The sequence below is a fragment of the Terrapene carolina genome, unplaced genomic scaffold, assembly GCF_002925995.2.
Source record: "Terrapene carolina triunguis isolate 2854851 unplaced genomic scaffold, T_m_triunguis-2.0 Scaffold231, whole genome shotgun sequence".
Taxonomy (NCBI): Eukaryota; Metazoa; Chordata; order Testudines; family Emydidae; genus Terrapene; species Terrapene triunguis.
In genome coordinates, this window is record NW_020664582.1 from 13,990,226 (window position 1) to 14,002,606 (window position 12,381).

Below are 12,381 nucleotides of genomic sequence, written 5' to 3' on the forward strand. Positions count from 1 at the left end.
ATTTAATTACAGTTAAAAGCAACAGAGGGTCCTGTGACACCTTTAAGACTAACAGAAGTATTGGGAGCATAAGCTTTCGTGGGTAAGAACCTCACTTCTGCATTACTTGCATCTGAAGAAGTGAGGTTCTTACCCACGAAAGCTTATGCTCCCAATACTTCTGTTAGTCTTAAAGGTGCAACAGGACCCTCTGTTGCTTTTAACTGTAATTAAATCACTCATTAACAGTGCACACTTTCTAATCTTTGGACTATCTTTGCATTTATAAAGCAAGTCACATTTTTATTTATATGACATCCTCTTCTAACTATTAATATACCTCCTCTTCTGAGGAGCAACTTATTTCACTTAGTTTTCTCCATTTGTGGTTGAGTGAATTGCTAATAATTTTTATTCCGGTCTCAAACAAGTCTTAAGTAGATTTCCCCCCCCCCCCATACACACACATGTGTATCAAGCTGGCAAAGATGGTCTCATTTGTATGCTTTTATGGTAAAGTCTTCAAGGAACATAGCCTCACTTCAATTCACTTTCATTAGGTTTTGGTAACGTACCTTTTAAAAAAAACAAAAAAACCACACTATGTACTCTGGCTACTTCTCCTTTTCCATCATTGCTGTTTATCAGGATATTCGTATATGAATCAAACTCCCCCTCAGTTCATTTAGAAAAGGCACAATGAATTATTTGTGACACGCACAAAAAAAAAAAATCACATCCATTATTATAATTAGTTATGTTAAAAGCCAACTGGGTTGTGAGATCACCAAATAAATCAGACAGAACAAGGAGGCTGTGTATTGGCAAGTGGATTCTTATTGGACAACTACCTTAAAAAGCCACAACGATGGGAAAGAAAATGCAGAATAAGTATGACAGCCTGATGGGGTCTGAGTGAAAAGTTTAGTATGCAACAGCGATTCTCTAAATCAATTTGTTTCCTCTAATGGATGAGGGATATTTAATTTCTAGCATTCTTTTTTATTTACTCATTGGTTAATTGATTAAGCAATCATTTGCTCTTCCTTTCCTGTTTTATCAACACATGCACAAACGGAACATCAAATGTTGAAATCTCACTGTGTTAACATGAACTGCTGCCAAACTTACATATTTGACATATTCTTTCCATTGCTGCCACCATTGCATTGCGATGAGAAACCAGTTGTGCCCTGGCTGGAGACCATATCTGCTTTCCCGTTCTAACCAACCCCTACATACAAGAATTAAGAAAACAATACAATCAAAGACATTACTTGAAACATGGCAGTTAAAAAAAAAAAAAAAAAGCCAAGTACTAAAATGGTGGTTAATGTGGAACCTATAAAAACATTTTTTTCAATAAAATGCATACCTAATAATTTGTCCTTCCTCTTCTGGGGTAGCAGGTCTTAAACCCAAAACTATATGGCACACCTACAGAGAGAGAGAGAGAGGGAGGCAAATCGTACCAAGAAGATGTAAGACTGTCAATGAGACAGTAGGTAAAAAGTAATAAGGGCATCTTCCACACAGAGACATTTTACAGAAACAGCATTTGGATAGTGATAGATTATTTCAAATTAACACAATATTCAGAGCCAAGGGTATTTTTTTATGTGGTTTTAGCCAAGCAAGTTACTAAAAGTCATATATTCAACTCCCAAATTTACAGGATCCTATTTGTACTATTTAGCTGAAGGTAAGCCCCAACTTGGATGCCCAAGGGAGAAAGAAAAAGGAAGGGTTAACTACAATTTTTTTTTAAATGGCTCTCTCCTGACATTGCTCTACAGAAGGAAAAACACTGAGGTTCCAGTCATCAACTACAGTAACATTTACCCCTAAACTGTAACCAATTTTAATAAACGAATCCAACCCAACTCCTGACAAAGGAAAAGACGACAGCTGGGTAATACAGTATTTAGCTTAGCACTTTTATAGGTCTTTTCCTCTGGTGATCTGAAATTGCTTTAGAAAGGAGGGCAAATATTATCTCTATTTTGCACATGAGGAAACTGAGGACTTGCCCAAGGCCATTCAGTGACAGAGCCAGAATTAGAATCCATGCCTCCAATCCCCCGCCCAGTGACTGGTGAGGGCTTTAGAAAGGGGTGGCCACCCTGCTCCAAAGAAAGTTCACACTATTTGCAGTTTATCCCACTACTAGTATATGTTTTAGTTGGAAACAACAAAAATGTAAGCCTCAGCCTAAGCTTTCTATCTAAGCTTGCCCGCATTTAAGGTTTCCCTGTAGAAACATCTATATTCCTAGAGCTCCCTTCCATTTATGAATCAATCCCACCTCCCTGAGTAAAAGACAATCCCTGCCCCCAAAGAACTTACAGTCTAAAACAGACAAGAGACAGGATGGGGGTAAGTGGTAGAACCCACAGCAGAATGAACAACTTGAAACTTCACGTTAGTTCCACTATTATTATTTTTTAGGTGGATTTGTTTGGTAGGAATAAGCTGAAGTGGAAAGAAAAGTGAAAGGAGAGAGGACATTGAAGGGAAGTGGAGGGCAGGGGAAAAGGTTCCCCTCTGCAGTTCAGCCTCCCCCCAGGCCACCTGACCTGGAGAGGGACCTCGGTGTTAGTTTCCCCAGAGTGGAGGGTTCCCTCTGCATCCATGGGTGTGGTGGGGGAGGGATGGCTCTAGCTGGACCCCATTTTACCCTTTTCCTCCTAGTGAAGCAGTCCCTGATTTGGCTACTTCTGCACCTGCTCCTATAGGTTGGAACCTCTCTGCAGTTGCTCCCCAATACCACATGGGGAAAGAGACCATAATAATAAAATAATAAATAATGTATGGAGATATACCTAACTCATAGAACTGGAAGGGACCCTGAAAGGTCATCGAGTCCAGCCCCTTGCCTTTACTAGCAGGACCAAGTACTGATTTTGCCCCAGATCCCTAAGTGGCCCCCTCAAGGACTGAACTCACAACCCTGGGTTTAGCAGGCCAATGCTCAAACCACTGAGCTATCGCCCACCTGAGTCCTACTTTCCCCAGAGTGGGGGGAGGGGGAGAGTGTGGGTCCTTCCCGATACACTGTTCCGTCTTTGAGCCAGTTTCCAGATTGGTTGCCCCTCATTACATGTTTTATAGCCTCTTTTCATGTGTCTTTTGAAGCTATCAAATTGAATCTCAGCTGGAGATGTCTAATGATTGGTGGAGCAACTGATTTAAATTGATATTACCGTGTGAGAGCTGGTATTCTAATAATCTGAACAAAAGAAAGGTCATTAGCTGCTGGGAAGTGACAGATTTCCCAACAACTATAACACAGCTGGCTCTGATGTTAGTTGTTGTTTTTGTTTTTGTTTTTAAACTAATGCTATAGTGTACTAGCATCAACTTCTTCAAAATAAGCCACCCCTGCTGTTATCAAACCAATTTGTTGAAAGGCTTGATTTAAAGTAATGAAGACTAAATAAATAACAAATACTTCACACTTTCATAGCACTTTTCATATGAACAGGCGAAGGTCTTCACTAAGCACTATCACCCTTTTACAGATGGGGAGCTGAGGCACAGAGAAGTTAAGTGACTGCACAAATACATCAGTGGCAGAATTAGTGTCCTCGTCCCCTTCTAATGTCTTGTGCAGTGAGCATGCTGGGCTGGAGATTGCTGCTTAGATAGTAAGAGCTTGGGGGGGGTGTCCTACTTATAGTGGATTCATGAAGAGAACACGAGGAGGCATGAAAACTAAACTAAAAATATCATTACGAGAATGAGAGTTCTAAACACTTACTGGAGAACAAATACATCAACTAACCCATCACTAGAGATCACTTAGATTGCCAAGAGTTATTAATTTGAGCTCTGGTATACACATATATGTATTAGTGAAGCATTGATAGTGTGTTAGTGCTATTCAGGCCATAAAAATAAAGACATCTGATGCCGAGGAGATTACAAGGCAACAAAGAGCTAAAATGTACTAGAGCTAATTCTACACCATTTATTTAGAAAACAATCTTCCTAGATTTAATTCTTTTTACCAATGAATACATTTGATGGCTTCCAAAAATGGAGATTGCAACACTTCCACCCGCACCCAAATTTTGGCAGAAGTATCATCACAACAAAATTTAAAGTTGCTTTGGAATGAATATATACATAAGAGATCTTGAAGAAAGGGCTGGCTCAGTAGCCTAGGGCTTGGGAGGAATCTGAAATCTTATCTTTTTCTTTGCTGCACCCAGGATAACTGCCTCCACACACTCAGGCCCTTTGGGAAGGAACATGCCTCTGTTCAACTCTGACCGTGTAGCTGATTAAGGAACTACCCTTACAGGGAGCTAAATTAGGGCAATTCCTCAGAGCTCCATTAGGGAAGATAACTTCTTTATCCACCTCTCAGGACAAAAAGTTCGATGGAAAACGGGCAGGGAATAAACGACAAAGATGAAAACAATCTTTGGGCTTTACATTTTACACAAGATGAGCCAACCTTGAAATGTGGCTGTGCTAAGTTTTTGAAATTGGGTCTGAATTGGATTTTAAAAATTCAATATACGTTTGATCCCAAGCTTCTGAATTCCAGGTTTACCTGCACTGTGAAAGCGATGTGATATCATCTCTCTGTGCACTATTAATATCTATACATCAATAAAAGGCTACTTAGTGAATGTCTACAGAACATGGTTAAAAAAAAGGAAAGGATTGAAAGCTGCAGGGGCAGCCCCTCTCATTTCCTGTATCGCTTTTTAGGGAAGATTTGGATCGCCACCACTTTTAATGGGGAATGTAACTACTGTTACACTTTAAATTTCTTTCCATTTTATGTCCCGTGTACGCCATTTTTAACAGCTTGTGCTTCAGGCATCTCACACTTAAGTGAATAATAAGCAAGTACAGCATCATTCAGTCAAGGTAATGCACTCGTACAAAAAACACACTTTATTCAAATAGACAAAACTGTACGCGAGTTGACACAAATGCTGATGCTGCACTTTGTGACTGCAAAAAGAAAAGCTGATGAGTTAATTACCATATTGTTAAGGTTTAAATTTGCACTAAATGTACCTGAAAAAGTAGATTTAAAAATTCATTGGCAAGAGCACTCTTCACACTCCAGATCTGATAGTCTTCCAGAGTGAGGTGTCCAAGCTAAGTTAAAAAGAGGGGAAGGGAAATAATGAGCATTACCAAGTTTACCTCATTTCTATGTAAACTGTACATAAACCCATCAGACAGAACAGGAAAAGTAAGTGTCTGGGAAAGGATTAGCATACATCATTACTGCTATAAAACTTCATCTGAGACAACGATAATGAAATTAAATCCAGATACCAGTTTTAGCTTATCTTAGAATGTCCCAAAAGAACTACACGGCATTGAACCTACACAGAACGAACCATGCAAAGGTACCGATCTTTGTTCCCGCAACATAAAACAATTTAGTTCCCAATATCCATCATAAACACGCTGTCTCAAGCCGTGACCAAAACTGCATTGAAGGATCCAGATGAATGGTCAGGACACCCATTTTGCAGGATACAAAGCCACACCGAAAGTATGACTGCACAGAAGTCAACTGCAGGTTTAGGGTCTAATCATTGTAAGATTCTAAAGCAGATTTTTTCAATCATGTTCTTATCTTAATTTACAATCTACACTAAAAAAAGATGATGACATGAAAGTAGCTCTTAGGAGTTTACAAAAAGCACTGCTCGTTTTAAATCCATGTATGTCCAACTTGACATACTGAGTTCTATATTACATTGATCCTAATAACAAACCTTTAAATCAAAATATAGATCTTTACAGGGCAAAATAGCAGAATTTTCCTCATGTCTGATTATTTCATACACGTTTAAAGGACAAAATAATGCAATTCCTTCTTGACAGCCCCAGACTGGGGCTCTGGAATCGTGTCTCATCTTCAGAGCGCTTCCTAGCATCCAGGTGCAATGTTGAAGGGGTTCTCTTAGTTGGGCTGTGACAAATAACTCAGACTCTATCTTTTGCCTGGGACTAGTCAGTCCTCTTCCTCCGAGCCGGGGCTCTCCCCCCTCAGCCATCTTCCTGAAGCTGGGCTGGTTCTCACTTTAGGGTAGTCTGTCTTATCCCTCCTTTAAACAGGAGTTCCTCCCTTCATCCTCTCTCTCTAGGGCTGGGAGTTATGTTCTAGCTTGTGACTGTATGGATCTCCTCCTCCAAACAGGAGTCCTCCCTCAGCTCTGTCCCTGGAGATGGAGTTGTATCTCAGGCTTCCTTCCTTAGGGCAATCGGTCTTGCCCCTGATTCAAGCAGAAGTTCCCCCTCCACCCTCTTCCTGGGACTAGAGTTATGCTCCAGGCCTTTTTGGCTCAGGTTAGTCAGTCCTACCCTCCTTCAAGCAGGACATTCCCCCTTAGCCCTCTTTCTGAAACTACAGTTATGTCTCAGGCTTTGGGTTAATTAGTTTTATCCTCCTTCAAGCAGGACTTTCCCCCGCCAGACCTCTTCCTGGAGCTAAGCTTGTGTCTTAAGTTAGCTGCAAGGCTTTTACCAATTCCCTTCAGCTGAACATCCTTTCCAGTTAGCTTTCCACTCTGGAGGGTTCAACAGTGTCTGCCCTGCAGTGAGGGAGCAGGCAGCCTTTATACCATTCCCCTTCTCCCACCTCCTTCCCAACTGGTTGGGTGAGAGGGGAGCCTTGTCCCGCCCAATCTGCAAGGCTCCTGGTCCCATGCTCTTAAAAAGGTACAGCAACAAGATTCCCTCTCCAAGCACTATTCATTCCTGGGGCTGCTTCCACCCTATGCCTGTCCCCCGTAAGTCTCTCTATATCCTCCCACTGGACCTTTCAAACCCTCAAAGGGCCATGCCAGGTTGTAGGGTGGGCTGACCAGTAAGAGTTACTGCCCTTGATGGCAGACTACCCTATCACAGAATCTAAGTGCTACATTCAAAAAGTACACTGCCGTTTTGTAATGCTACACAGTTCTGCTTTGTTTTTTTCCTCCCCTAAGCCTTTACTGTCAGTAACATTAATAAAGCTTCCTTTTTATGTCAAAATACTTCGAGCAAAGGTCAAGATGTAATACAGCTTTGCAAATGTCAGCTACACAAACTATATTTTAACTATTTGGCAACAGCACAAAGCATTGCTGGCCATAGGTGAATATAAAATACACCCAAGTCAAGAGATCAACAAGAATCCAGATTATAAATATAAACAAGAAATGATAAAGTAGTGTAGTATGAATATAAAAATGCCTAAAAAGTGTTATATACGTGCTAGGTATTTTTATTATTAAAAGACTGAAGAGCTTCTGTATAATCAAGAAAAGTCACAACAACTGCCTCTAGAGTATGTTTCATGGATTCCTGCCTTGGCTGTAATAGAGACAATACTACAGTATATGTACTTCATTATATATGAAAATATTGTAGAAGAAATTTGATCTGAATGTAACATATCTCAACAATTGAAGGCAAAATCTTATGCATTTCAAGGTGGTATATATAACATTATACAGCACTACTGATCACCTGAAGGATAAGTCTATTCATCTTCCTATCTGCTGCAGAGTATGATACATGCTGACACAGTGAACACACAGGAAGTTTATTATGCTTTTGTTTTTTATCTATGACTTGTTGGTTTTTAACAACAAAACAACATAAGGTGTATAAGCCCATTTCTTCACACACACACACAAACACACACACACACACACAAATTAGGTTTATTAAGGCAGCACTACTCACACGTAAATTCTAGTAATGGCATAGGATGATTAATTTCAGCTGATTATATAAATTGGGACCTGATTTTCAGAAGTGTTAAGTTTCACTCCGAGATCCCCCACTTACTTCAGTTGAAATTTGTTGGAGCAGCACTTTGGAAAATTTGCTCTGAAGCAGAAAGGTAGATGCAGAAAATGAGCCATGTCAAATATACGCACATCTGATTTTAGCATAACCACCTTCCTTCTTGAAGCATGAACCAATTACTAATATAGTTTTCCTTCTTTGATGGACAGCTATTTTGCTACTCGTTACTCTTATAAGAAGAGTAATCATTTCAATACTTTAGGCAAACTTTGTTTTACCAATATAGAAAAATAATTAATAAGAGGGTGATAATTCTGTTAGAATTAAATTTCACAGACTGACATATGAATCAGAATTTAAGTACATAGTCTTTTTCTAATAGACGTACCTGAAGAGTTGCAATGAAAAATTGACATTTGCTTGGTAGAGAACCCACTACTGATAGATCTCTGCATTGAAGCCAAACATGGTAAGTTTATTTTACCTTGTATTACTTTTAAATAAGCTGAAATATTTGAGTATTTGAGTATGCCAAGTATTTTCATTTTTATCACAGCTAATCAGTTCCTACCCTTTAGGATTCAACCAGAAACCTTCCCATGTGTGTGAAAATACAGTTGGAAAATCTGACAATTGACTGACTCTCTTCAAGTTATCTATTAAAACGTGAAGGAAAGTTCAGCAAGTTCTCACCTTTGTGGTATCATGTGCATCCAAAATGTTTTCTATGATTTCAGACAAATTCATGCCCAATTCCTTGACAAACGGATTAGAAAATACAGTGTTTAGTACATTATTCCAGAGCTATCCATGTCGAGGGGAGGAAAAGAGTAAACATTCAACTTTCAGTGATTTTTATTAAGTATCTGTGTAGTTTAAAATTTGGTGTCTTCATGTCAGCCATATTTTTATATCTAAATAGCTCTTTGTACCATAAGCAGCAGCAGAAATTACAGAGAATAATTTTACTTTTGTTAGAATCAGTATGGGGTAAATTACACAAGGTCAATTGCATAAATCCCTTTCCTCAATTCAGTCATTTCAAGAGGATGTTTTAAGTGACATCTGTCTCCAAATAACATTCATACTTTGAAACCTAAAATTGATTCCTATTTTTCAAAGGCTACTATAGAGAACAATAGGAGGTGACTTAAAACATGACTTACAGGTATCTTATCGGTACGGTTATCTTTCCAGACCTCTAAAAGTGCAACTACCATTTCTTTAAGTTCAGTGCGAGACAAAACTCCATCTCGGTCAACGTCAAAAACCTTAAAGCAAACTGAAGGGGGGGGAAAAAGGATTATTTTTGCATGTTAAAGCTAACTGACAACTATGTTCTAATTAGGGCTACTGCACTTGGTCACTTCATTGCAGGACAAAACCCTGCAAAGTCACAAGGATGTGATTTAACTGACAGTTTTGAAACTTCACAATATAATCTGGGGTTGCTTGGTTGTGGTAGTGGGGAAGAGGAGCTCTCTGCTCAACCTGAAATTCAGATATTCCCAATTCCTTAATATCTGATATAACAGGGCATGGAACAAATGTGTATTCAGAATCTGTAGTTTTCCAGTTTGAAGGCAATTTTTAAGCTACAAAGATGCCATCATTTTTTCACCTACATAGGTACATCACAAAATTCAGGAAACTCATAAGGAGCCAGTTGAATGAGATTGACAGTAAGAGCAAACTGGTTCATGCCAATGGTGTGGTTAAGAGTGGTTAAGCACTGGAAAAAATTGCCTAGGGAGGTTGGGGAATCTCCATCATTGGGGATTTTTAAAAGCAGGTTAGACAAATACTTGTCAGGGATGGTCTAGATCGGGGTCTCAAACACTCGGCATGCAGGCCGTCCTGTGGCCCGCCATAGCTCCCCTCACCCCCCGCCCGCCCGAGCACGCTGCATCCCGACTCCTCCGGCTACCTCCCAGCACTTCCTGATGCCAAACAGCTGTTTGGCAGCGCTTAGGACTTTCCAGGAGGGAGGGGGAGGAACAGGGACACGATGAACTCAGGGGAGGAGGCGGAGAAGAAGCGGGGCCGGGGCGGGGATTTGGGGAAGGGGTTGGAATAGGGTCAAGGAGGGGGCAGAGTTGGGGGTGGGGACTTTAGGGAAGGGGTTGGAATGGAGGTGGGGAAGGGGTGGGAAGAGACGGGGCCTCATGGAAGGGGTGGAGTGTGGGCGGGGCCAGGGGCAGAGAGGGGGCTTTTGTATCTTTGTATGAAAACGTGTCAGTGATGCGGCCCTCGGGCCAATGTACTAGTCCTCATGTGGCCCTCGTGGTGATTTGCGTTTGAGATCCCTGGTCTAGATAATACTTAGTCCTGCCTTGAGTGCAAGGGACTGAACTAGATGACCTCTCGAGGTCCCTTCCAGTTCTATGATTAGAATAGAAAATAAACTAGCATGAGCACAATTTACTGAAAATCTCATAGGAAGTCCAAATGTTTACATCTTCCATTTTTCTCTATATAATAGAATGCAGACTTTAGCACCATGTATGTGCTAATACAGTTTGTATATATGAATAGTTAGCAAAATTAAACTACCAAAATAACTTACTGAATATCAACTTTAAAAAAAAAATTCTGAAGAGGTTTACAGCTGGAATGAAGTCATAGAGTAACTCACAAGAATACACTGAATTAATAAATGTTAACCATGTTTAATAAAATAAAGCCTTCATATTTAAACTTAATTCAAGATACAATTTCTAGGTTTTTTCCCTCCCTCTATCTCCTTCTCAAGTACAGATTTAAAAATATGTAAATTAAATAAAGTTGATTGACAAAAATTGATCAGATTTTTTAAAATTAGAAGCTTAATGGGCAGTATTTTGCACACTCACATTTTTGCCTTTCTGCCAAGGGTCCCCTGCAACATGCCGACAGCCCACAGGAGATTTCCTTAAAGTCTATGTGATTGTCACGATTTTCATCAAAGGCATTAAACAAACCTACAAACCACAGAAGCATTACCACACACTGAATCTGATCAGACAAACTCAAACAATATTTAGTACTGACATAATGCTTTACATCTTCAAAGCAAGGTACAAACATTAGTTACAGTAATTAATCCTCAACACCTGTGAGGCAGATAATTAAGCATTATTATGCCCATTTTATAGGATAGGAAAACCAAAAAAAGCATGTTAAGTGACTTACCCATAGCTAGACAGAGCCAAGAATACAAAAACCTCAGGAATTCCTGGCCAACAGTCTCATTCTTAGACCATGCTCTCTTCCTAATGTTTAATAATTTACACAAGTCTTTCATGCGTTTGGGGAATAACTTTAGTTGCCAAGGCTGTCAGGTTAACTTTTTCAAAAGTACTGAAGGGCCAGATTTTTAAAGGAGTTTAGGCACTTCAAGATACAGATAGGCTCCTAGTGGGATTTTCAAAAATGCCTTGGTGCCTAATTCCCACTGATTTTCATTTGAATTAGGCACACACAGGTGCTTTGGAAAATCCCACTATGCACCTATCTGCATCTTCATGCACCTCAATACCTTTACAAATCTGGCTCTGCATTATTTAGGATTATCAATGGGACTTGGGCACTTAAATCCTTAGACACTTTTGAAAATTCTTCTCTCAATAAAATCTTTACCCTCAATGATTGAAGTGTACCATTCACAAAATAGATACAGCAGGTACAATAATAGTTCAGGCTTCTCCACATCAGGCCCAACTAACATGCCCTACCTGGGATACACACCACTTCTAGGAGAGAAGGGATAGTTGAGTTGCCATGGTCCATTTAGGGGGCACATTCTAACATGGTTTCAATTGTTTTTTGCTTTGTTGGGGATTTACAACAATATAATCCAGCTGCGGATGCGCCGCCCCTATATTTAGCCCCTAACGACATTGCCAACAACGTTGTCAAATAGTGACAATTGTGGTAGTTTTTGTGATATGGACACCAGTTCATAAAGAAGTGGAATGAGACCTGACTTATTCACATGGAGCACCCAACAGCTATTAGATGGTTACAACCTTCAGTCACTACCAACCTGGCTAGGACTTGGAAGGGCCAACCTAGTTATGAATGGCTCTGTATCCCATTACCAAGCTTCTGGGCCAACTAGTCGCTTTCACCCTCTTTATCTTGAGCTGTTATAAAGAAAGGTCTCTTTAATTGACTGTAGGACAACATTTTAACTGAGCACACTGAACATCCACTTTACAAATTAAACTACTTGGCATTTTAAAAAAAAATCATTTCCATACTCTTGGCTAAAGACACAGTGGAATAATTTCTCACATTAGAGAATTTCAATAATGACAAAGAAATTTCAAGGAATCACAAAGTAACGTACACAACACAGATCAGAACGTTTGCTAGCTTTCCTGATAGTTCAGATGTATGCACCCCAGAGGAACTACTTTCTCTTGTCATTCTACATTTGTCAACAAGCAGGCATTCACAACTGCTTTCTATCCTTTTTTGTGTGTGTGGAGTATTTGGAACGGAGAGAAATAAATCTTCTCTCAATATAAGCTTCAAAAAATGAATGAAAAATGTGTTCTTCTGAACACTAAGAAAGCAATATTGCATCTGTAGGAGGGCGTGGCTTTTTGGAGTTCTACAAATAAGCACTTTTGAGATGAAATT

The 12,381-nt window shown here is 39.8% G+C and overlaps 1 protein-coding gene across 5 annotated transcripts in view; it reads right to left on the minus strand.

The window, feature by feature from the left end:
• Nucleotides 1–12,381, minus strand: part of USP32 (ubiquitin specific peptidase 32) — a 144,173-nt gene that overhangs the window by 44,769 nt on the left and 87,023 nt on the right. For all 5 annotated transcript variants that reach the window (XM_026656509.1, XM_026656508.1, XM_026656510.1 and 2 more), the window contains exons 7-12: nucleotides 10,608–10,715; nucleotides 8,922–9,037; nucleotides 8,449–8,511; nucleotides 5,017–5,100; nucleotides 1,355–1,416; nucleotides 1,111–1,213 (exon numbers count right to left, since the gene is read on the minus strand). In XM_026656509.1, the coding sequence (XP_026512294.1) occupies nucleotides 1,111–1,213; nucleotides 1,355–1,416; nucleotides 5,017–5,100; nucleotides 8,449–8,511; nucleotides 8,922–9,037; nucleotides 10,608–10,715 (536 nt within the window). The remainder of the gene's footprint in view (nucleotides 1–1,110; nucleotides 1,214–1,354; nucleotides 1,417–5,016; nucleotides 5,101–8,448; nucleotides 8,512–8,921; nucleotides 9,038–10,607; nucleotides 10,716–12,381) is intronic.